Here is a 26,009-nt window from a genome sequence, read left to right as displayed (position 1 = left end):
TCAGACATTAAATTGCCCATTGAAATTCAGGCATGGTGACACTTATCTGTAATCACAGGGTTTGGGAAGCCAAGGCCATCCTCAGCCATACACCTAGCTTGACTTATTCCCCTAACTATAATTTCAGTAACAAAGGAAAGACTTCAGTATCAACAATAAGAACCACGATGTGTATTACAATTTGTCCATTTTCAAAGAAGTCAGGGCCAGCAAGCAACAGCTTACAAAAGCACCTGCTGCAGAGCCTGTTGACCCAAGTTTAAGCCAGAGTCCCACATGATGGAAGGAAGGACTACTGCAAATCATCCTGACACCCCTCCTCACACACAGACACATACACACACACTTATACACACATACTTATCTCACTTGTTTATTTATACCAAGTCACTGGCCTACCATGTCATGAGGGTTTATACTTAACTTTGATATACTTAATAACAAAATACTAAGAAAGCAAAAATAGATGTGGGTGATACACTTAAGCTATTATTAGTCACACACACATATACCACATGTATATATACACACAATACACACACATACATGCGCATGCACACACACCACACATACTCATATCACACACATATATACATGCACATGTACACAAATAATTTTTATAACTCAGTGAAATTGCATATCAACTTTAATTTTATAATATGTATTTAATTTAATAGCCAAGGCTAGGAGAACACAAAAACAGTCACTTAAAACTCTTACAATGAATAATTTCCCATAGAATGTGATTGCTTCTATGTATACACAAATCATCCCAAACAGCACAATAAAGCTAAAGAAAACTTTAGTTTTTTTCTTCAACTAAATAGAGAGTTGCATGTTCAGATCAGTAGAAGCCACAGTTGAAACTGAACAAAGAATGTGGTACCAGGCCAAGTTCCACACACTCAATTCATCCACAAACTTTTTTTGTTGTTTTTCAAGACAGGGTTTCTCTGTGTAACAGAGCCCTGGGTGTCCTGGGTTCAATCTGTAAATCAGTTTGGCCTCAAACCCACCTGCCTCATGCCTCCACATGCTGGGACTAAAGGCTTGTGCCACCATGCCTAGTCACAACCTTTCTTTCTTTCTTTCTTTCTTTTTTTTTTTTTTTTTTTTTTTTTTCCACACAGGGTTTCTGTGAGTAGCCTTGGCTCTCCTGGACTCACCAGGATAGCCTCAAACTCACGGCAATCCACCTGCCTCTACCTCCAAAAGAGAGTGCTGAGATTAAAGGCATGTGCCACCACGCCTGGCCCCATCACAAACTTTTTTTTATGTATAAACCTAATAATTTTTCAAAACCCCCTAAGTGGGGGGTGCATATATGCTTTAGGGGGAAAAAGCTACAGAAAATAAAAAGGATACATACACAGTACTTTACAAGGTACTATGTCCAACATTTTAGCCTAACCAAAAATTTGCTGAGGTCGAAGGTATAATCCACCTGATGGAGATCAAACATTTTGAAATCCTATCCAGTTTTCCTCATATAATACAATGTGGAGCTGCTTTCTAAACCTAGGTTCTCTATGCCAAGTTCTAATATGCCGGGCCATTTAATACCATCTCCGAATAGGGACTGTATTTATTTTTAAAGCAGTATTTCAGCTGGTGATATAGATGCAGCTTTCACAAAGCATACTGGATACCACATGAAACCGGGCATTAGTGGTATACCCCTGTTATCCCAGCACATGAAAGGTAGAGACAACAGGGTCAAGACTGTATATAGTTTCTAGGGCCAGCCTGGGCTACATGAAACTGTTCCTCAAAAATAAATAAGTAGGGGATGGAGAGATGGCTCAGAGGTTAAGAGCACTGACTGCTCCTCCAGAGGTCCTGAGTACAATTCCCAGCAACCACATGGTGGCTCACAACCATCTATAATGTAATCTGATGCCCTCTTCTGGCCTGCAGGTGTACATGTAGACCACTGTATAAAAAATAAATAAATAAATCTTTTTAAATGAATAAATGTTATTATTATAGTTCTAAATCCAATTTAATCTCAAATGTATACTGAGAACCTATGTTGCCAGGAACTATATAACTTATGTAAATAAAACTGCTGTTCAAAGCATTTTGTATGAAATGCCTAAATACCAGATGCCTCCGATAGTATAAATAACTAACAAAAACCTGTCTAAAATATTTCCAAAAACAGTCGAGATAGCATTTTTTCCATCATTAAAACTGGCCTTTTTAGGATGTACTGGAGTACAATGTAACATGTATTAGGTCCTAGTGCTCCTAAAACAGTTCCAGTTTCCTGAGTGACAGGCGCTGTCTTTGTTGCTCACCAGGACCCGTTTTGGTCACACCAACATTTACATCACTGAAACTGGGGAGGGTCCCTAGCTGGTCCCATCACTGTGGAAAAGAAGGTGCCGTGGGACAGATTCAGCCTCTAAGACCTTCTGAAAAGTAGACTTGATGAATCTAGGCCTGCTGAACATGAGGAGTGCGCTCAGAGAAGGCCCCAACCCAGCCCACTGACTCACTTCACGCGGCTGCTCCCCTGCATCCTCTAGACGGCCATAAAGCAGTCGGCCTAAGTGCTTCCCAGGGGATCAGAATCAGAGACAAGGTCACACTCTAGGACCTGTAACTGGCATCTCAAGTTGAAAAAACCCTTTGGTATCTCTAGGCAGACAACATCAAAACTGACCTAAACTACTGGACACTCAGTTGGTGCCAACAGACTACCTATTTGCCTTATGCTGAGAAGCTCTCACAAATACTGGTATTACAAGTATTGAGTAGGAAAAAAGTGTAGTTCATCTTTTTAGAAGATACTGTGGGGGTTTTTCTGCCCTGCCTCATGCATATGAAGGTCAGAGGTCAACTTCAGGTGTCAGTCCTCATCCTCTACCTTGACGTTTGCCACTGAGTACCTCAGACTAGCTGGCCCACACCTTCCGGGGCTTCTCCGGTCTTCATCTCCCATCTTCCGATAATAGTGCGGGGATTACAGATGCATCCGCCATGTCTAGCTTTACACACAGACACATATATACTACTGAACATGGTAGTACATCCCCATGATGTCAAATTTGGGATGCTAAAGTAAGATGACTGAGGGTTCAAGGCCCACCTAATACAACTTCAGACTGTCTTTAGAAGAAGAAGGAGGAGGAAGAGGAGGAGGAGGAAAGAACGAACAAGAGTGTACTTCACTGGTAGACTCACCTAACCATATGCAAGGAACTGGGTTCCATCAACTGCATTGGGCGGGGAGGCGGGGGGGGGGGGGGCAGGCAACGGAAGACAGGTAAGATAATAAGATATTTGTTGATGACACAAATGGCTAAGATTTGCTTCAGAATAATCAGAGAGGAAAAGCAAGCAGAAATAACACTAGACATGAATGATTATAGTAATTTATATAAATAGTAATAATGAAGTTTTAAAATGTTTTTTAAAAAGTTTAAAAACGAAGTTTAAAAACTTCATAATGAAGTTAAAAAAAATAGTAGTAGCAGCCAAGAATGATGTCACATGCCTTTAATCTACTTGGAAAGTAGAGGGAGGAGGGTATCTGAGTTAAAAGCCAATCTAGCCTATACACCAAGTCTCAGGCTCCATAGTGAGACCTTGTCATAAAGAAAAAAAGGGGGGGGGGGCTGGAGAGATGGCTCAGAGGTTAAGAGCACCGGCTGCTCTTCCAAAGGTCCTGAGTTCAATTCCCAGCAACCACATGGTGGCTCACAACCATTTATAATGAGATCTGGTGCACTCTTCTGGCATGTAGATTTTAAATAAATTATCTTTTGTTTTGTTTTGTTGGTTTTTCAAGACAGGGTTTTTCTGTGTAGCCCTGGCTGTCCTGGCTCAAACTCACATCGATCAGCCTGTCTCTGCCTCCCAAGGGTTAGGATTAAAGGCGTGCGCCACCATGCCTGACAAATAAATGAATCTTTAAAAAAGAAAAGTGGGCAGGTGGCACACACCTTACATTCCAGCATTCAGGAAACAAAGGCTGAGGCTCTCTCTTAAGTTTGAGACCAGCAGAGTGTACATGACGAAACCCCTGGACAGCCAAGACTACACAGTGAGAGCCTGCCTCTAAAAACTATATATGTATATAGTTGCCTTTCATCAGACAAAAAAAAAAGCTTTCTTCCAAAGACATTAGTTTCAAGTTCACCAACAAAATATTAAATATTACTGCTAAATAATTCACTATTTTAATTTTTTAGCATTTTATTTATTGTTTTTATAGGTGTGAGTGTTTCACCTGCATTTATGCGTGGGCACTATATATGCAGTGTCCACAGAGGCCCGAAGAGGGCGACATATCCCCCAGAAGCTGGAGTTCAGAGCTGTGATTCCACCCAGGAGCTCTGAAGAGCAGCTAGAGCTCTTAAATTGTTGAGACACCCTCCAGCCCCACAGTTCATCACTTTCAAGCCCAAACCAACTTTTTGCACAGTGGTACACCCCTGTAACACCTGCTGCTCAGGTAGCCGAGACAGAAGGATAACTTGGTCCATGAGTTCAAGGCCAGGGTAACACAGTACGATCCCCTATCTCCTCTCTGTCATTAAACTTGAATTTGGGTTTGCTCAAGGCATTGGTGGCTCATTCCTTTAATCTTAGCATTCAAAGCCTGAGGGAGATACACTGCCAGAAGTCAAGACCAGCCTGGTCTACTAGGAAGCTCCAAGTCAGGATTACAGAGTGTGATCCAGTCTCAAAACTACAAACAAAAACAAGAAAATAAACAAAAAAAAACCAAAACAAATTAGCATGACAAGTACTATCACAGACTGATTTAAGTCCAGCTGTTCCAGGCTCCAGACCTTCCTCTAATGTAAGAGGGATCTGAGTTGGATCCAAAGAAAGCACAGCGCCAGTGTCCTGTGAAGACCCTGAGGCGGGACCCACACCCGACCCACACCCCACCCGCTGGTGTCAAGCCAGTCTGGAAACAGGGCTTCATTAAGTGCCTCCTACAGCTCATTAAAGCGGGGACTCAACAGCAGCAGCCACATTCAGTGCATGTCACAAAGCTCTATACTGTCTGGGTCAACAAGCAATGGTGACAGCCACCTCTGGCCCAGCCTTCCAAATACTGATTCCGCTGTAAGCAGGAAAGAAAAAATGAAATGAAAGTCAGATAGAGGCGGCAGGAGAGATAATAAGAAACTGTTATTCTGCTTCCTAGAAATGATAATAGTGAAGCCCTGTTTGTTCACAAAACACATTGTTATTGTTTAAATTTCATGTGCATGGACATTTTGCCTCATCTACATCTGTGCATCACATGTGCCTACTCCCCACAGAAACTCAAAGAGCTTATTAGATACCCTGGAAATGGAGTCATTGGAGTCGCTGCAGCCACATGAGTGCTGGCAATCAAAGCCAGGTCTTCTTAACCACTGAGCCATCTCTCCAACCCCCATAAACACACTTGTACAAGATTCAGGTATGTAGACCTTCTTTATCCTAGTAAAATATAAGTTTTGTCTTGTTTAAAAAGGAAAATAACAGCTGAGCGGGGTGACACACATCTTTAATCCCAGCACTCGGGAGGCAGAGGTAGGCAGATCACTGTGAATTCGAGGCCAGCCTGGTCTACAAAGCAAGTCCAGGACAGGCAAGGCTACACAGAGAAACCCTGTCTCAAAAAAAAAAAAAAAAAGGAAAATAAATGCTTTAAATTCCGTTTCAAAACGAACCATACGGTCTCCTGACAATTCTGATTTAAAGATGGGTGTTTGTAAATAAAAACAAAAATTTTGGAGGTTTCTTCCCCCCTGCTTTATCACTGCCAACATAATTATATAGTGTTTATACAGTACTGAAGCCAATAGAAGGGAAAATATCAGTGCTGCTTACCGAGTGTTTTCCGGCTCCTTTCCACGGCTGTCCTTCGAGTTTGCTCAAACATGGCCTCCAAGTCAAAGGTGCGAGCTTTCTTCCCTAGGAGCAGAGCAAACACCACTGTGACTGCCTTGCAATGAGCTGGCCCATAATCCTTCCTGTTGTTTTAAAATGCTGATTTGTAGCAATTTGTTTCAGAAGCAGTTAAATTATATATTCAACTGGTATTTGTTTTTAGTAGATTATCCTAACTAAAGTATAAAGTTCTCAAAGAACCAAACACGAAATATGAGAGATGAAACTATAGATCTGAGTCTGATCCTCATAACTATGTTCAAAGGTTTTTTAAAGATTTATTTATTATGTATACAGTGCTCTGCCTGCATGTACATCTGCAGCTCAGAAGAGGGCATCAGATCACATTATAAATGATTGTGAGTCACCAAGTGGTTGCTGGGAATTGAACTCAGGACCCCTGGAGGAGCAGCAGCCAGTGCTCTTAACCACTGAGCCATCTGTCCAGCCCTATATTCAAAGACTTAAAATTTCCTCTACTTAGGAGGAGAAGAGGTCTTGATGGAAGGGACAGAACACAACATGAAAGCTGTGTGGTCAGTGAGAGTTAAAAGCTCAAGGGGGTGGGCAGGGGAATCAAGGAGAAGAGCTGGCTTCGAGTAGGGTAACTGAAACTAAAGATGTCTGAAGAAGCCTCATGGAAACCTACTACTGTGTAAGCTCCTTTTTTTAAATATTTATTTATTTATTATGCACACAGTACTTTGTCTGCATACAGTTGTGAGCCACCATGTGGTTGCTGAGAATTGAACTCAGGACCTTTGGAAGCGCAGTCAGTGCTCTTAACCTCTGGGCCACCTCTCCAGCCCCTTTTTGTTTATTTGTTTAAGATTCCTCTTTGGCCTCGGTGGCAGAAAGACAAAAGAGATGTCATCCTTTGGAAAGCGTAGCAGTAAGACGCACATTGTGCCGCTGCTGTGGCTCTGAGGCCCACCACCTTCAGAAGTCGGCCTGTGGCAAATGTGGCTGCCCTGCCAAGCACAAGAGAAAGTATAACTGGAGTGCCAAGGCTAAGAGGCGAAACACAGCCGGGACCGGGCGGATGAGACACCTAAAAATTGTCTACAGCAGATCTAGACATGGATTCCATGAAGGAACAACACCTAAACCCAAGAGGGCAGCTGCTGCTGTATCCAGTTCATCTTGAAGATTTCAATCAGTCATAAATAAATGTTCTGGTCTCAAAAAAAAAAAAAGATTCATTCATTTTTATTTTAAGTGTAAGTGTTCTGCTTGCGTAAGAAGATGTTGAATTCCTGGAACTGGACTTACAGTTGGTTGTAAACCTCCATGTAGGTTTTGGGAATTAAAACTCAAGTCCTCCAGAAAAGCAGCCAGTGCTCCTACGCACTGAGCCATCTCCCCAGTCCCAGTAAGCTAGCTTTTTAAATATAATTTTTAAAGGCATTTGAACAGAACTACTCTGCATAGATGGACAATACTTTCCCTAAAAGACAAATAGGTTATTAAACCAAAATCTCAGTGCCGGGTGTAGGATACTGTCTTACAAGTCCTCTGGGTCCTTTGGGGAGGCCCCAGAGACTCCCAGAACAAGAGGAACTCCTGCCACTGCTCTCAGCTGCCACCATAACACGGTGGCAAGGCCTTACTTCTGAAGATAGGACTCATTTTGGCCATAGCACACTGAGAAATCAAGCTGGGATTGCCCTAGAACCTTCCTCCCTGTTGGCTTACTTTTCACAGTGCCACAGGTGTCATGTAGGCTGGGGGGAGGGGGAAGGGGAGGAGGAGGGAGTCATCAATCGACTTAACCAGCTGTGGACTCTGCATGTTACTACACTGACCTGCCAGGAAGATGTGCCCACTGGTGAGACAGAAGCATGACAGTTATGAGAGTAACCAATGCTTTCTGGTTGGATTTGAATCTTGCTCCACAGAAGGTAATTTATACTTAGTAATATAAACTTAGTGAAAAGTCCATGACTGAAGAGGTCACAGGCCCTAGTGGGAAATGTTTACTACAGTAGTTTTGTGAAAGCAGAAATGGCGTCAAGTTGCCTTCTAGATATTTAAGTGTATAGCTATGGATTAGCACTGCTTTCAGTTTGGATCAGGAAAACGTTCGCAGTGGCTGGCAATTAACATAGAGACTGGTACCTAGTCACAGCTGTTTGAGTTACTGACTGCTAAGTGTTCTGTATCAGCCCACCAGGGTTAGAGAACACTGTACAAGAGGGTGTGGGACAGGGTCCAGGACAGCCAGGGATAGAGAAACCCTGTCCTGGAAAACAAAAACAATATGGGCATCCCTTAATTGGTCTATTAACTATAATGTATATACATAAAAGCAAAAAGACTTTCACCTTCTTAGCATAAACATTATAGACTCTCCATCCCTCCTCCTCTGAAATAAGATATCCAAAGGTTTTGTTTGCTCTCTCATTTTTTTGTTTTTGTTTTTCTTAACAGCAGCAACAACAAAAAAGACAGTATCTAACCAGGAGCAACAGCACATCTTAGAATCCCAGGACTGGGAAGTTAGAGGCAGGAGGGTCAGAAGCAGATGCCCATTCTCAGCTACATAGGGAGTTTGAGGAAAACTTGGGCTACATGAGGCCATGTCTCAATAAATAAATAAAAATAATAAAAATAAATGAAGACAGTCTAACTACAAAACCCAGGCTAGCTTTAAACTTGAAGTTATCTACCTCAACCACTCAGTTATTAAGAGCCATGTACCTGGCGGGTGGTGGTGGAGCACACCTTTAATCCCAGCACTCAGGGGGAAGAGGCAGGCAGATCTCTGTGAGTACAAGGCCAGCCTGGTCTACAAAGCAAGTCCAGAATAACCAAGGCTACACAGAGAAACCCTGTCTCAAAACAACAACAACAACAAAACAATACAAAAGATTCATGTATCAACTTATTAAAGTTTTATTTTACCACCTTGCTTTTTTCTTTATTAAATAGTACCTACTCCATTGGTAGAGATATAGTTAAAAATGGCTAGGTACAGTGGCACATGCCTATAATCCCAGCACTCAGGATGCAGAGGCAGGTAGGTCTCTGTGAGTTAGAGACCAGCATGATCTACAAAGCAAGTCCAGCACGACAGCCAAGGCTACACAGAGAAACCCTGTCTCAAAAAAAAAAAAAAAAAAAAAAAAGAGGAGAGGCAGGGAGAGAGAATATTAAAATGGCATTCCTGCATACTGTTAGCTTTGGTATGAAGTGAAACAGTCTGTTAGACATTAGGCAGTAAGTATCTAAAGGTTTCAGAGATGCCAGGCGTGGTGGCACACACTTTAATCCCAGCACTTGGAAGGCAGAGGAAGGCGGATCTCTGTGAGTTTGAGGCCAGCCTTGCCTACAAAGAGAGTTCCAGGACAGCCAGAGATACACAGAGAAACCCTGTCTCGAAAAAACAAAAAGGGCCGGGGCATGGTGGCGCACGCCTTTAATCCCAGCACTCAGGAGGCAGAGGCGGGCGAATCTTTATGAGTTCGAGGCCAGCCTGGTCTACAAAGTGAGTCCAGGACAGCCCAGGCTAACACAGAGAGACCCTGTCTCGAAAAAAAAAAAAAAAAGAAAAGAAAAGAAAAAGAAAAAACAAAAAGGTTTGAGAGTTAGTGGTCTACTAACTAACTTAGTGGCCTACCACTAAGTGGCAGAGGGCTCGCCAGAATAGGAGCATGTACAATACACAGCCTTGAATGAACTCAATGCCTCAACACAGCCAAAAGAAAAGAAACGAAGGAAAACCAGAAAAAAGGAAGTTTGGTTGGTGTGTATTTGTTTGTTTCAAGACAAGCTTTCTCTGTATAGCCCTGGCTGTCCTGTAACTTATTCTGTAGATCAGGCTAGCCTCAAACTTAAAGATTAGCCTGCCTCCATCTCCCAGAATGGTGCAATTAAAGCTGTGCACCACCACACCCCTTGAAGTTTTTAAAGTACCCAATTTTTACTTTTACTATTAGTAACTTTCTAAATAAAGTTACAGCTGACAACTTTTTCTCAGTAGATTACAAAAATTAGTGTTATTCAGGAAAATGTTTTCGGTGGAGGCTGGACTCAGTCGGTCCAGCATGAGGTGCAGTGTTGAGCTCTGCAGGTGGAAGATCCCTGGGGCTTCCTGGCTAGCCAGTCCAGTTAAAAACTGTGAGCTCCTGGCCCAGTGAGAGGCACTGTCACAAAATGTGGGTAGAAAATAACTGATGAGGACATTAGCTGGCCTCCACATGCCTGGACACATGTCATGCATGAATTCACATGCACACATTATGTGCACATCGTCACAAAATGTTCTTTGAGCATTACTGATAAACATCAAAAGAGGAGTAAGATGTTACATGCCAGCATGTAAGAAGCTGAGGCAGAAGAATCTCAAACTTCAGGCCAGCCTGGAAGACAGTCAGGTTCTCCCCCAACAAAATAAAAATAAAAATAGAAGTTATGGAGGGAAAACAAACAAATTCTATTGTGCAGTCTACTCTCTGAATACTAAAATAAATCAAGGTTTGGGCTAACAGGGTAGCTAGGGGTAGAGCAGTTATTCAGTATGCAGGAAGTCCTGTTTTGGAAGAATAAAACACTTGAAAGTCTCCAAAATACTGTCTTGAAGAACAATGTTTACTCACAAGAATGACATTAAATTTAAATATTCAATAGGAAAACAAACCGAATTTGAAGTCTTGATTTTTTTTAATAACTTACTTAATTTTATTTTAGCGTGAGAATGTCAGAGCCATTGGAACTGGAATTACAGACAGTTGTGAGCTGCCATGAGGTGGCTGAGAATTGAACCCAGGTCCTTTGGAAGAGCAGCAGACAGTGCTCGTAACCGCTGAGCTATCTCTCCAGCCCCTTAATTTTTTTTTTTTTTTTAATTCTCCTAACTTTCTGAAGTCAGAAAAAGGGGGTAGAGAGATAGCTCGGCTGTTGAGAGCACTTGCTGCTCCTGCCCAGTTTGGTTCCTAGCACGCACACTGTGACTCACAACCATCCGTAACTCGAGTCCCACAGGATCCAGTGGCGTCTTCTGGCCTCCACACGTACTGTACCTACTCAAATATATACATCTTTTAAAAAAAATAAAAAATTAGGAAAAAAAAAAGTAAATACGGTAACTACCATTCTAGGGGCTGATTACCTAGAGTCCTAGAAGATAGTAAGTAGACGAATGAATGAATGAATGAATGAATGAGAACAATATACATTAGCAGGACAGTTGTTCACAAAAGGACTTACAGAGCAATGTCCATTTGAAATTTACTGGCACTAATGTTTTTAACAGATGACTATGTCTTTTAAGACTTTTATTATCTAATTTTTAAAATGTCTCATGTGTCGTAACTACCACATACATTAAGATTGAAATGGGCGGGCCGGGCGTGGTGGTGCACGCCTTTAATCCCAGCACCCGCGAGGCAGAGGCAGGCGGATCGCTGTGAGTTCGAGGCCAGCCTGGTCTACATAGGGAGTCCAGGACAGCCAAGGCTACACAGAGAAATCCTGTCTTGAAAAAAACAATTTTTTAAAAAATATATATTGAAATGAGGATTCTGGATGAGACTAACCAAAAGGAAGGAACTCGATGACCACCATAATATTATTTAAGGGCCACCAACAAACGTCCTTCTCAAATTGGGTCACAACAGTAATTGCTTTCAGTGAAGTTTCCCAAGTGTCGTCTCAACTGGTCTCAGCCCACGGGACGGAAGCAATGCGGACTTGGCTCGGCGGCAGAAGGCGCCTGTCCGAGGTGACAACCGGGGTGACAGCTCTTCCCGACCTCCCCTCGGAAGCCCGCGGCGAAAGCCAGCCCGGGTTCTGCCCAGCGCGCCCACTCACCGAACCCCGTGAAGCCCATGGTGACCGCCAGCTGAGGGTCGGCTCCCGCCGGGTCTGCGCCTGTCACTGCAGCAAGAAACAAAAGACAGACGGCCGGTCAGCGCGGCGCCCGCCTCCCCTGCACGGCCCACCACCCCGGCTGCCCGCGCCCAGCCCACCTTCGCCGGGCCCCGAGGACTCCATGCTGGCCTGAGCCCGCAGCCTCCGCACACAAGCACCGGCGAGACAGCGCGCGCCTCCCGGCAAGTCCAACCGGAAGTGTTGTCACCGAGGCCGCGTCGCCGAGAGCGGCCGGTCCTCGCGGGAAGCGAGGCTTCGGACTCTCGCCCCCTAGCGGTCTGGAGGGAGCTCGCTGCCTCACCGTGTCCCAATTCAAACCATGAAGTGAATGAGTTTCACTTGGTTTGCAAGCAAGGTGACAGTCCTCACATGTTTCTAGGAAGAAGTTAACAGTATTTTTTTTTTTCTTTTGTTTTTCGAGGCAGAGTTTCTCTGGGTGTAGCCTTCCTGTCATGGGCTCCCATTGTAGACCAGGCTGGCCTCGGACTGACACAGATCCACCTGCCTCGGCCTCCCACGTGCTGGGATTAAACGCCTGTGCCACCACTGCCCGGCTCAGTATCTTGTTCTTTGCATCCTACTTTTCCCTATGATGTACATGATGAAACGTGTACAGTTGTCCACCCTCTCCGTATACTTGAAGGAAGAACCTAGTATGTAGATACAACTCAAACGCTAAGAAAGATGCCAGGAAACTGACAGATGCCAGGAATCTTTTTTTTCTTTTTCTTTTTCTTTTACATATACATACATTCATTTATTTATTTATTTTTGGGTTTTCGAGACAGGGTCTCTCTGTGTTAGCCTTGGCTGTCCTGGACTTGCTTTGTAGACCAGGCTGGCCTCAAACTCACAGCAATCCACCTGCCTCTGCCTTCCAAGTGCTAGGATTAAAGGTGTGCACAACCACACCCAGCCTACATTTACATTATTACACATATATACAATAAACTACCTACAGCAAGGAGAACCAACAGGTGTCCTGGGCTCCCTTTTTAGACCCTTTTTAGACCAGGCTGGCCTTGAACTCACAGTGATCTGCCTATCCCTGCCTCCCAAGTGCTGCACTTTACAGGCAGGGATCTTTTAAGTGCTTGCTGTCAGTCACAGACTCCCAACGACTTGGCTAGATTTGTTCTAAATGTTACATCACAACTATGCCTTTCCAATTTATTTTTGGTTTCTTTACAACTTGGTTCTTTATCTATGAATTAGTGGCATACCACTTATTCTTTTGTTTGTTTGTTTGTTTGTTTGTTTGTTTTTCAAGACAGGGTTTCTCTGTGTAGCCTTGGCTGTCCTGGACCCGCTTTATAGACCAGGCTGGCCTCGAACTCACAGCAATCCACCTGCCTCTGCCTCCCGAGTGCTGGGATTATAGGCGTGCGCCAGCACGCCCGGCTCATTTAATCTTTTTTTAATTATGCATGCCCTGCTCTGCCTGCATGTGTGCCTGCCCACCAGACGAGGACACCAGATCTTATTATAGATGGCTGTGAGCCACCACGTAGTTGCTGGGAATCGAACTCAGGACCTCTGGAAGGGCAGTCAGGGCCTTCAACCGCTGCGCCATCTCCCCAGCCCACCTCTTATAATCTTAAACACTGGCCTCAAATACAGTGATCCATCTGCCTCTGCCTTCCAAGTGCTGTTTTTAAAGATGGGTGCTACCAAGCCCAGTGAAAATACTGAATTTTCATGCATATTCATCTATTGTGGAAGTGTCATAACCATGCCATGGTGTGCACATGAAGATCTGAGAACAACTTGCCGATCTATTCTTTCACATGTGGGTTCCAGGGGGTGAAACTCAGGTCACAGGCTTAGAAAACACTTTTCCTACTCAGCCTTCTTGTCCACTGGAGAATGAAAACACATTGAGAAAGTTACTCATGACCTCCACTACTAGTCTCTTTCTCTGTTTGTGTTTTGTTAGTCTGTAGAGCCTAAACAATGATTGCCTAATGTGTCTATTGTCCTTAGAGTCCAACGCAAGCTTATTAATAAGACGGAGCTGTAGGTCTGTGGTTACTTTGCAGAGACAAGGCTCTGTATTGGATCTCCAGCACCAAAAGCACAAATTTAATGAAATGTTAGCATGGCTTCCAAAACCTTCCTATTCCAACTTTGTCATTTTCAGTGTCACCAACCAGTCAGTGCAACGAGTAACCTCATAACAGTGTCCTGAGACCTCTGACCCTTCACCTCTGACCCTTCACCAAGTCCTGTGCCCGTGATTATGCCATTCATCTTCCAATTATCAAATTATATCTCATTTGCTCTTGTAAGCATCTGTAGAGCTTTGTAGACCTTCAACTAAATAAGGCCCACCCACTATGTGATACATTGTGCTTTTTTTCATAGTACAATGGCTGGGCAGGTAGGCTGAGTGTTTGTCAAATGAATTAAGAAGAAGAAATAGTTGGGGCTGGAGAGAGGGCTCAGAGGTTGAAGGCCCTGACTGCCCTTCCAGAGGTCCTCAGTTCAGTTCCCAGCAACCACCTATAATGTGATCTGATGCCCTCTTCTGGCCTGTGGGTGTACATGCAGGCAGAGCATTGTAAATAATAATAATAATAATAATAATAATAATAATAATAATAATAAAAGAAGAAGAAAGAATTGTGAATTGTGAAGGCAAAAGTTACTTTTCCTATGGGCAAGATGAATATAATTTGTAGCAACTAATTTTGATTCTGCCTCAAGAGATTACTAGCCACAAGGCCGACTGAACTTCAATCACTAAGGTGAACTTATTTTGCCTACATGCAAATAAGTTATTACTAAAGTTAATATCTCTTTCCTGAGCACAGATAAGTAGACATTAGGTACTGGAGTAGAATTTTATTAATGAAGTTCATTATGTGATCATAACCTTATGCTCATAAGTAGCTATTTTAGTTCCTCAGTAGTCAAGCAGATGACGTTTTTAGATGCATAGTAAACTTTAAACTGCAAAACACTAGAGGGAAATGAAAAGTGTACAAGAGCTATTCCATCGCCCAGTTAGAATTGATACTCATCACCATAAACATCGTTTTTAAAAAAGGCTCTTAGCTCTCAATAAACAGCAGACAATAACTGCAGTATGAACAGCTTTTTGCATGAAACCCTTTCTGTTGTGCCTGCATGAAACAACTTCATAAACAGAACTGTAAAGTGTAAGGGGACATTTTTTTCTTGAAGAAAATTAGTTTATTCATTAATCAAAACAGGAAGCCACTCAAGCAGTGATTCCCAGTGCAATCTGCATACTTGTTTAAGAGTGCCCACGCATACCAAGAAGAGACTTGATACCCTATGAGCATATACAGGGGGAGGAGGTCCCCCTCAGGAACAGTCATAGGGGAGGGGAGTAAGGGAAAAATGGGAGGGAGAGAGGAATGGGAGGATACAAGGGATAGGATAACCATTGAGATGTAACAAGAATAAATTAATAAAATAAAACTTTAAAAAAAGAGTGCTCATGAAACCAAAACTCCTTTGTAACTAATACTGCGCTATCAGTTGGGGGGTTCTTCACTATATTTGATTGATAAAGCAAAATCAACAGTGAGCTAAAATAGGGCAAACGAAAATCCTAGTTTTTTCTGAACACTCAGTGATTCATCTGCTGGGCAGTCAGCCATTTAAGTCCCTATTCACTGGGCAAGAATGAACAGGGAACCAGAGCAAGAACACGCGTGAGGGCTTACAGCAGAGCTGAATCATCTCAGGGGAAGCCATGGAGGGTAGATGTAATCGCCAATTGGTTAACGCGGGAGCTTACAGGATGGCTCAGTGGATAAAGGTGTTTGTCGGTGCAGTCCCCAGGTCCCATGTGGTGAAAGGAGAAAACCAACTCCCACAAGGTGTCCTGTGACCTCGGCGTGCATTATGCCTGCGCATATAGGCAGGTACACACATACACAGTAGTGTAAATGCCACGAGGGCTCCCTGGGACTGGAGTCACTGATAGTTATGAGCATCTGTGTAGGCGCTGGGAATGGAGCCTGGGTGCTAAGAGCTAGCAGTGCTCTTAACCACTCAGCCGTCTCTCAAGCCCCCAATGTTTCTTTTTTTTCTTTTCTTTTTTTTTTGGTTTTTCGAGACAGAGTTTCTCTGTGTAGCCTTGGCTGTCCTGGACTCACTTTGGTTCGTTTTGTATGTGTATGGGTGTTTTGCTTGCATCTATCGGTATGTCATGTGTATGCCTGGGGTCCATGAAGTGTAGAAGAGGGTATTTGATCTCTTGGAAGTGAAGTTACAGTTTTGTTTGTTTTCTTTTGTTTTTTGAGACAGGGTTTCCCCATGTAGCATTGGCTGTCCTGGACTCACTCTGTAGATCAGGCTGGCCTGGAACTCGTAGCGATCTGTCTGCCTCTGCCTCCCAAGTGTTAGTTATGAGCCACCCTGTGGATATTGGAAATTGAACTCAAGTCCTCTGGAAGAGCAAGCAGTAAATGCTCTTAGCCTCTCTCTAGTCCCCTTCATTCATCTTGTCTGCTTTTTCGTTTGTTCTGTCGTGTGTGTGTGTGTGTGTGTGTGTGTGTGTGTGTGTGTGTCAGAATCTAGTTTCACAGGCTTACTACAAACTTGCAACACAGCCAAACATGATCATCAGCTCATTATTCTCCTGTCTCTACTTCCTAAATTCTAGGATTATAGGCATGACCTACCACCCTACCACTTTCTCCCTCTCCTCCTCTTCCTCTTCTTCCTCTTCCTCCTTCTCTCTCTCTCTCTCTCTCTCTCTCTCTCTCTCTCTCTCTCTCTGTCCCTCCCTCGCTTTCTCTGCTTTGCTCTGCTCTGCTTTGTTTGAGACAGGATCACGTTCTGTACCATGCTAGCCTGGACTTTACCATGTGAATTCACAGTAATTCTTTTGCCTCAACCTAAGTATTACAGGTGGGAGACAACACACCACGCTGACCTCAAACACACCCTAAAAAACTCACAATGAGCCGGACGTGGTGGTGCACACCTTTAATCCCAGCACTCGGGAGGCAGAGGCAGGCGGATCACTGTGAGTTCAAAGCCAGCCTGGTCTACAAAGTGAGTCTAGGACAACCAAGGCTACACAGAGAAACCTTGTCTCGAAAAGCCAAAAAAAAAAAAAAAAAAACCAACCAACCAACCAACCAACCAACTCACAATGATTGGCCACAAAGCCAATGACAGATACCCGCATAGGAAAATCAAATGGTTTTTAATCACGCCGCTGTTTGGGATACTATAAAATTTTGGCTCATGGGTAACCTGATTCTAGAACCTGGGATCAATTTCTAACTACTGTTAAAAGTCATTAGGGCGCCACGGTACTGGCTATGTGCGCTCTTAAATAAAATAGTTGCAGTCGCTCGGGAGGCCTCTACTGTGAGCTGCAAGCAGATCGCTGTGAGTTCAAGGCCAGCCTGTTCTACGTGAGTCCAGGACAGTCAAGGATACACAGAGAAACTCTGTCTCGGAAAAAAAAAAAAAAGTTGCAGTCGCGGCATTCCAACTTGGGGGAGGGGCTCAAGGTCAAGGATCAACACGCGCGCGGGGTCACCAACGCAGAGCCCACCGCCAGCGCCCAGAAGCCTACTCCAACCGCATCCGGAGCTCCTCCTCCCCTTCCCTTCCCACCCCGCCCCGTCCCTCCCCTCCCGTCCCCTCCCCTTTCCCCTTCCCTCTCTTCCCTCCCCGAGGCAATCTACAAATTCCTCAACTCTAGACTCCTCCCTCACTCCTCCGCCACCGTCCAACCCCTTCATCAGCTTCCTCTTTCCGTCCCCGAAACGGCTTCTTCCAGGACCCAGGAGGATGAGCCGGAAGTGCGTCATGATCTGGCGCCCGGCTATTCATTTGGCGCGCGCGACCTAGGGAGCGGTTTTGGACTCTCTTGGCTTTCCTCGCTGATCTCCTTGGGTTTGGAGTTTTTTTGTAGCGCCCTGTCCACTGTTGTCGACATGCCGCTGTCTGTGTTGGGCTCGACGATGGTGGCCTCCACGTCGGCCGCCTCCCTGCAGGAAGCTTTGGAAAATGCGGGGAGGCTTATCGACCGACAGTTGCAAGAAGACCGCATGTACCCAGACCTTTCTGAGCTGCTCATGGTGTCGGCCCCAAGTAAGTGATCGGTCCATTGGGCGCTCTGTTTCTCCGCCAGGGGATTCTAGTCTGAGTCCTCTGTTTATTCCATATCTCTTTACTGGTTCCCGAGATTACGGCTCGGAACGGCTACACCGCCCTCCTGTCAGTTTTTATTGCTTACTCTTTCTTGTCTGCACTTTGTTCATTATAGATACTTGGAGAGGTAAGAGCAGGCTCCTTAAGTCCAAATAAAAAGAATCTTCTGATCCAGGTTACATGTGTGTATATTTCTTATGTCAGTTATGAGCCAATCAGAAAAACGAACGAGTTCATTTGGAAATCTACCGTGTTCTCTCAGAGCCCTGTCTTATGTGTAGAGTTAGTACGTTTGTAAATGGTGGAACTAGCCAGTAAAAAAACACAGGAGTCAGAATGCTGACGGATAGGGAGGGTAGAACAAAGTATAGCTGTCAACAAAGGGGATAACTGAAAACATTGGCCTTCACTTCTGAAAATTGTAACCAGCTAAAGGGTTGTGGGACTGCATTCGTTGCTACAAAGTGTTTCTTGTAAGATGGAAGTTGGAGAAAAGCAGAGAAGTGTAAGATACAGATGAGACTTAATGAGAAGCAAAAAAACAAAAAACAAGACCATATATGCAAAGTAGACCAAAATGCATATCTAACGATCTATAAAAATCTATTGAGAGATTTTTGAACCAGAAATACCGGAAGCAGCCAGGCAGTGATGGTTTGTGCCTTTAATCCCAGCACTTGGGAGGTAGGCGGGTCTCTGAGAGTTTGAGGCCAGCCTAGTCTACAAAGTGAATTCCACAACAGCCAAAGCTACACACACACACACACACACACACACACACACACACACACACACCACACACGCACGCACGCACAAGAAAATAGAAAGAAAGAAATACTAGAAGTAAAGGTAGTCTTTGTACAAAACAAGCCACTCTCGTCTTAATTTGTCCTGCCCATACCTTCTGAACCTCTGAAATATGTATCTGTTTACACATGCTCTTTTTATTTATTTATTTATATCTGTCTACATAATGCTTTCATCCCTTTCCCATATAGCTTTTTTTCTCTCTGCCTGATAGAACCCCCCCCCTCACCATCCCCCCTCCCTCAACTCCCCCCCCCCCCCCCCCCGACTCCTGCCCTCCCCAGACAAGGTTCTTCTGTGTAACGCTTGCTGCCCTGGAATTCGCTCTGTATACCAAGCTGGCCTCCAACTCAAAAGACCCACCTATATAAGCTTCCCAGGTGCTGGGATTAAAGGCATGGCCACCACCATCCAGCCCTGTCAAGATTCTTAGTGAAAGTCTCTAGTTTACATCAGGCTTGGAGATACACACCTTTAATGTTTTTGTTTTTGTTTTTTTCTTTGACCAGTCACGTTCTCCAAAGAAGTCATTTATTCATTTTGTATTTCCACTTCATTTCATATGTGCGTTGCTCTGTTAAAATTATGTTTTAGGATTACAGTTTATTATTTTTTTTAAAAGACCCCAGTGGAGAAGTAAATGGTTATATGAATGAACGGAGCTTGGGGAGGCGTAGCCGTGATTGTCCGGCCATTCATGTCAGTTCCCCCAAGATCCTTGTACTTTAAACTGGAGCCTAAGAAGGAGCCTGCAGTAATTGGGCTGTTGGTCAGTTCTCGTGTACAGAGCCCACTCCTGCCCCGTGGCTCTGGGGCTTAGAGCTGGAGAAAGGAAGCACATGAGACGTCTTTACTGAGAGCAATCTGTGATTCCCCACAACTCCCAGCAATACGCTGCATTACTGATATTTGTATGTGATATGTTGGTCTAGAGAATAAATCTAAAGGGGAAAAAGAATGGATTGTTTAGTTTGGACCTTTTTGTTTGTTTTTGTTGTTGTGGGTTTTTTTGTTTGTTTTTGTTTTTTGGACAGCATCTAACGTAACGGGCTGATTTTTAACTCAGGGACAACCTTGAGTTCTTGATCCTTCTGCAGTCACCTCCCAAAAGCTAGGAATACAGGCACAGGCCACCATGCTGAGGTAGGAACCACCCAGGGACTCGTACATGTGATACAAAAACTGCCCACTGAGCTACAGCCCCAGTGTGGAAAATGCTCCCTCAGGTTTGAAACCAGTAGCTGTCCTGTCCTGCAACAGTGAGATTTCTCAGATCTGCTTTGTAACAGGTCAGCACTCCTTAATTTCGGAGACACTGGGAGCACTGGGGCAGCTTGAATTGCTTACCTGTTCCTAAGCTGATAAGTGGTGTGTTATTGTTGTATATAAATGCTGCATCTTTTTAACTGTTTTTTTTGTTTTGTTTTGTTTTTTAGACAGTCCCACTGTTTCTGGCATGTCTGATATGGATTACCCTCTGCAGGGACCAGGTTTACTGTCCGTACCCAGCCTCCCGGAGATCAGCACAACCCGGAGAGTCCCCCTCCCACCTGAGCTGGTTGAACAGTTTGGACGTATCCTATTGCTTTGTGTTCAGCTATTGGAAAAATATTAGATATCTAAGTCTTTTTTAGTTTTTCAAGACAGGGTTTCTCTCTGTAGTCTTGGCTGTCCTGGACTCACTCTGAAGACCAGGCAAGCCTAGAATTCACAGAGATCTGAATGCTAGGATTTCTTTTTGTTGTTGTTGTTTTTTGTTTTTTTGTTTTTTGAGACAGGGTACCAAGGTACACAGCCTTGACTGTCCTAGAGTCACTCTGTAGACCAGGCTGGCCTCAAACTCACAGTGATCTTCCTGCCTCTGTCTCCCAAGTGCTGGGATTAAAGGCGTGTGCCACCACGCCCGGCTGTCCTTTCTGTTCTACATCATGTCTATAAGTTATTTCAGAGCCACATATAAAGCTAGCGGTAGAGCATCATCTAGCAAGCCCGACGCCCTCGCTTCCTTCTCAGCCTTGCCTGCTTCTGTTGCCTGTAGTGCCAGCACTCAAGAGGCTGAGGCCATCCTGTGGCCAACCTGGGTTATATAGTAAGTTCTTAGCTCAAAAATAAGATTGCCTGGGTAGTTTGCTTTCTGTTAAAGAGTAGATAAGCTTGGGTAGGGCGTGGTGGTGCACACCTCTAGTCCTGGCTCTTAGGAGGCAGAGGCAGGCCAACCTTTGTAAGTTCAAGGCCAGCCTGGATTACATTAGTGAATTCTAGGACAGACAGACTGAGCTACATAGTCTCTCAAAAAAGAAAGAATGAGTGAAAAGAACAGAGAAGCAGCTAAAGTGATTCCAGAGCTAAGAACACTGGCTGCTCCTGCAGAGGACCCGGGTTACACTCCCAGTGCCCACTTGGTGACTCACAGCTGAAATCCCAGTGCCAGGGGCTCTAATGCCATCTTGCATCCGTAGACACACGTGGTATACAGACACACATGAGAACAAAACACATACACAATAAACAAAATATTTAAAGCAGCAAGGAAAGAAAAGGGAGGTCTGTGGACAGAAGCCTCAAGGATACCAGGCCAGCACTGAATCAAAAAAAGATATTTTTTTTGCGCTGGGGTGGGGGGAGCTCAAGACAGGGTTTCTCTGGGTAGTCCTAGCTTTCTCGGACTTTATAGACCAGGCTGGCCTTGAACTCAATGATCTATCTACTTCTGCCTCTGTGAGTGCTAGGAGTAAAGGCGTGCACAACCAAGCCTGGCTAAAAGCTCTTTTTTTTTTTAAATCATAAATTGAGGGAAAAACTAACTGGACTGCTTGAGCCTTACATCCCGTCTTCCTCAGACATGCAGTGTAACTGCATGATGGGCGTCTTCCCTCCGATCAGCAGAGCCTGGCTTACAATTGACAGCGACATATTCATGTGGAACTACGAAGATGGGTATGTTCGGAAGGCCTGCGGGACTCCGCTAACCGTTAGTGCTTGTTGTAGCTCATGCTCTGCTCTACACAAATTCTCCTGTTTTACCCTTCATTTACCTAACGTGTGGGTCATTGTTTCCCAGTATGCACTGGGGTCATTGGGGTCATTGGACTGTGGACTCTGGGCCTAGGCTGATGGGTCAGTGGCTAAAGTGCTTGCTACAAAGCAAGAGAGCCCAGCTCAGGTCCTGGACACTCAGACAAAAGCCTGGCACCAGCACTTGGGGTGGCGGTGGGCAAATGCTGGGGTCACTGCCTACCTGCTCTTGTTAGGGTGCAGAGGAAGCCTCACTAACCGCTCAGACACCCATTTCAGTTAGATATGGATGGTTTATTGAGTGCAACACCCCAAGACTGACCAAGGTCAGGATCACAGAGTGGGTGTTTCTCAGGATTAGCTTATAAAGGCAAAAACCAAACTTGCGGGGAGGGGGGCTCAGCCATAGAGTATGCTGAGAATAAACATAGTTTTTGGCAAGTCTGACCTTGCACATAGAGCTTTCTTATGTGGCATCAACAAGCAGAGATGATGTGGCTGGCATTTGTTGCCATATTTATGTTACCCAAAAGGATCAGGCCTCAACGGTCCAGCTTAAACTGAGCTCCATATTCAGTGAGAGAAATTGTCTCAAAAGAGAAGGCAGAGACTGAAAGAAGTCACCCGACCCCTGGCTTCTATGCGTATACACGCACATAAGCACACCTATGTACAACATACACACACATTGTGGGTTCTGTGTGTAACAAACAGATGTTGGTGTAAGCACTGCTGGAGCCTCCTCATGGCAAGCATTCCACGAGCTGCATTCTCCAACCCAATATACTGTTCCTGTTTTTGGTTGTTGTTCCTTAGTTGCTAGTCTTTCATGCATGCTGGGCAAGTGTTCTCCCATTGAGTTATGTACCCAAGTACTTCCCTTGAGAAACAAGGCATAAATTCCAAGTATGTTGACTGTAGAAAATATTATACATTGGTATTTTTGAACCATTACTTGGCATTTAAATTTTTTCTATTATATTTTATTTCTTTTGTGTATTCTGGTAGGCGGAGTGTGGACTTAGGTGTATGTCTTTGTGTACCACAGTGTTCATGTGGCAGTCTAAGGACAGCTTGCATGAGTCAATTCTCTTTCCACCATGTGGGCCCTGATGGTGCTCCCTTATTTGACATTTTAAAAAGACTTCTTTTTCCTTGCATTTCTTTCTTTTTTAAGGATTTACTTATTTATTTTATGTGCTCTGTCCATGTGCACCTGAATGCCAGAAGAGGGCATCAGATCCCAGTATAGATGGTGATGAGCTGTCGCTGTCAGTGTTCTTTACACAGAGGAGTATATTGCTCTAGTTAGCTCTCTTGTCCTTCACATGTAAGTTTTGTTTCACTCGCACTTCATGTTTCAGTTTCTTAGCTACTTATTTTGAGTCATCTGTATTACCTTCATTGAGATAGGAAACATCACGGGAAGACCCCTGTAGTTAAGCTATTGCTCCTTGTTTATTTGTTTGTTTCGAGACAGGGTCTCTCTGTGTAGCCCTGGCTGTCCTGGATTCACTTTGTAGACCAGCCTGGCCTTGAACTCACAGCGATCCTCCTGCCTCTGTCTTCTGGGTGCTGGGATTAAAGGCCTCTGTCACCATGCCTATGTCACCACACCCAGCTCTCAAGCTGTCACTCTTGCATTGAATAACTAATACTCTTTTTAGAAACATGTATGTGCACATGAACACATTCAAAATACTTACTTGTATCAAAATTGATACCATATGACAACTTACATTCTGTAGGAAAGCTACTTTCAGTGAAAATGAATTTATCTAGACATTTACATGGGTGCTTTAGTCATTGTAGCAACGATCTGTGATTGATTGTTGTAAAAAGTCTTCACATTAGTGGCATTTTTAAACTTTTCAAATCTAATATGCATTCATTTACCTATTATTATTAATATTTTGAGACGAGTATGCTTCTCCTTTTTCTAGGGTACAGTGGGTAGGCCTTTATTGTGGTACGAGATAGTCTTTTTCCAATCAAGAGTTAAGTTGAGCGTGGACTTGTTAGTTGTTGTAGTTACCTCAGTAGCATGGGTTTCTGAGTTCCTTCTGGATTTCCCTGCAGTAGGTTGCGGATTAGACCACTGGAGAATTACCACTGAGCTTTCTGAGCTGCTTCCCAGCCAGTCCACCGTACTCCTGCCCCATCTCAGGAGGAGAGTGGTGTTGACTTGATAGGCAGTGCTCACAGCCCACTGGACAGGTGTTTAGAGCAGAGTACGCCTTTCCCTGCCTCTGTAGCTTATCTTTAGAAAGGTCTGCACGCCTGTGTCTTAGTCCTTTACTAGTTTTGTTTGCTGTCTTCTGGTTTTTACCCTATTCTATGTCTAAATTTATTCAACTAATAAAGAACACTGTAAGTAAGATTTAGGACGTGTATATATATGTAAACATGTTTTCTTTACTTTTGGGCAGAGGTGACCTTGCCTATTTTGATGGACTCAGTGAGACAATTCTTGCTGTGGGACTTGTGAAACCAAAAGCTGGTAAGAAGGGAAACTATGAGAATGAGATTGTAACAGTCTCTCAGGGTTTCAGGGCTCAATCAGAAAGTTCTGTATCCTTTTTTTAAGATTTATTTATTATTATGTATACAGTGTTCTGTCTGCATGTACACCAACAGGCCAGAAGAGGGCATCAGATCTCATTATAGATGGTTGTGAGCCACCATGTGGTTGCTGGGAATTGAACTCTGGACCTTTGGAAGAGCAAGCGACACTCTTAACCACTGAGCCATCTCTCCAGCCCCTCTATTCTTTTTTCTAATGCCTGGCAGGAAGCACTCTTACCTATATGAATACGTTTTCTCCCAATTTTGTCATTTTCTGTCCACCTTATTTAATTTAGTATGTATCTTCACAAATCCATGTTGGGTGTATTTGAATTTCCTTTTCAGCCAGGTGTGGTGGCACCTGCCTGTAATCTCAGCACTGCAGGGTCGAAGGAGGAGGAGCAGTTCCTGGTCTCTCTGTGTAGCCCTGGCTGTCCTGGAGTCACTCTGTAGACCAGGCTGGCCTTGAACTCAAAGAGATCTGCCTGCTCTGCTTCCCCAGTGCTGGGATAAAGGCATGCGCCACCATTGCCTGGTTAGTTCAGGGTCATCTTCAGCTAAATCAGAAGTTGGGTCAACCTTGGCTACCTCAGATACTCCCCCAAAATTTCCTTCTTCTGTCTGGCTAGCTAATGTTTGCACTGCATGTGTGTGCCACATTTCACTGGCTCATCTGTTAAAAGACACTTAGATAGCTGGGTGTGGTGGCACACGCCTTTAATCCCAGCACTCGGGAGGCAGAGGCAGGCAGATCACTGAGTTCGATGCCAGCCTGGTCCACAAAGTGAGTCCAGGACAGCTAAGGCTACACACAGAGAAACCCTGTCTTGGAAACCCCCTCCCCACCCCCCAAAAAAGACACATAGATAGCATTTATCTCTTAGACTTCTGTGAATAGTGTTCTTGTAAATATGGGTATATAAATACAAATATTTATAGTTCAGTAAACCAATTAATCTGTTTTGACACTTAAAACACTGAGTGTTGAACCAATTATTCCCTGTTAGTTTTTTTTCTCCTATTGAACTTTAATGCTTTAACATAGTAATATTTAAGTATCAGAATTTGCTGACCTTGATTCAGATTTTCACTGTTTAATTAGGAGCTCACGTTAATGCTAAGACCATGTTTTATTCATGCCTAAATGCTGGATGTTTTCCAGAAGATAATTAGCCTTTGTCTGCTTTACCATAGGCATCTTTCAACCTCATGTACGACACCTGTTGGTTTTGGCAACCCCTGTGGATATAGTAATTCTTGGACTCAGCTATGCTAATATACAAACAGGTATGGTAACCCACTTATGGGCTAGGTTTTTTAAAATAACAGTGTTTAAATTTAGTACTATAATGATTTTTAGTACCAAATCCATAGTAGTTTGGGTTTGTTGTTTCGTGATATTTTACTCTATAATATATATGTGTACTATAGATGCAATTTAAGATGAATTACCAAATTATCTTTAAAGGTGTGTGTGTGTGTGTGTGTGTGTGTTGTGCATTGCTGGGTATTGAGTTCAGGACTTTATATATAGAATGCTAGCACTTTACTAATAAACCATTTCCTTGGCAAGTGTGTTAAACTGTTCTTTTTAATATTTATTTTTATTTTATGTGTGTGTATGAATGTTTTGCTTGAATGTGTATATATACGCACTGTGAGTGCCTGAAGCCTGGGCCCAGAAGACGTTGTTCGATCCCCTA

General features: G+C 43.8%; 2 protein-coding genes and 1 pseudogene across 5 annotated transcripts in view; 2 read left to right on the top strand and 1 right to left on the bottom strand.

Moving 5' to 3' along the window:
- The window catches only part of WDR70 (WD repeat domain 70), a 221,056-nt gene extending 208,531 nt beyond the window's left edge, over positions 1–12,525 (bottom strand). Inside the window, exons 1-4 of one of the 3 annotated variants that reach the window (XM_084781529.1) lie at positions 11,871–12,147; positions 11,713–11,778; positions 5,842–5,925; positions 629–5,083 (exon numbers count right to left, since the gene is read on the bottom strand). In XM_084781529.1, coding sequence (XP_084637655.1) covers positions 4,995–5,083; positions 5,842–5,925; positions 11,713–11,778; positions 11,871–11,895 — 264 coding nt within the window. In that variant the 5' untranslated portion in view covers positions 11,896–12,147 and the 3' untranslated portion in view covers positions 629–4,994. Of the gene's footprint in view, positions 1–628; positions 5,084–5,841; positions 5,926–11,712; positions 11,779–11,870 lie in introns of those variants that run through there. The other 2 variants (XR_014779175.1, XM_084781528.1) reach the window with 2 other exon arrangements.
- Positions 6,308–8,987, top strand: LOC311598688 (large ribosomal subunit protein eL37-like; annotated as a pseudogene). The gene has a single exon. The product of its transcript is annotated as a large ribosomal subunit protein eL37-like (transcript).
- Positions 12,526–17,402: 4,877 nt separating the features above from the next.
- The window catches only part of NUP155 (nucleoporin 155), a 55,521-nt gene continuing 46,914 nt past the window's right edge, over positions 17,403–26,009 (top strand). The window contains exons 1-5 of the mRNA XM_084781527.1: positions 17,403–17,859; positions 20,163–20,300; positions 21,567–21,663; positions 24,171–24,241; positions 25,501–25,593. Coding sequence (XP_084637653.1) covers positions 17,703–17,859; positions 20,163–20,300; positions 21,567–21,663; positions 24,171–24,241; positions 25,501–25,593 — 556 coding nt within the window. The 5' untranslated portion in view covers positions 17,403–17,702. The remainder of the gene's footprint in view (positions 17,860–20,162; positions 20,301–21,566; positions 21,664–24,170; positions 24,242–25,500; positions 25,594–26,009) is intronic.

This window comes from Acomys minous (assembly GCF_964271855.1).
Source record: "Acomys minous genome assembly, chromosome: 5".
Lineage (NCBI taxonomy): Eukaryota > Metazoa > Chordata > Mammalia > Rodentia > Muridae > Acomys > Acomys minous.
This window is presented reverse-complemented; position numbering and strand designations above follow the sequence as displayed.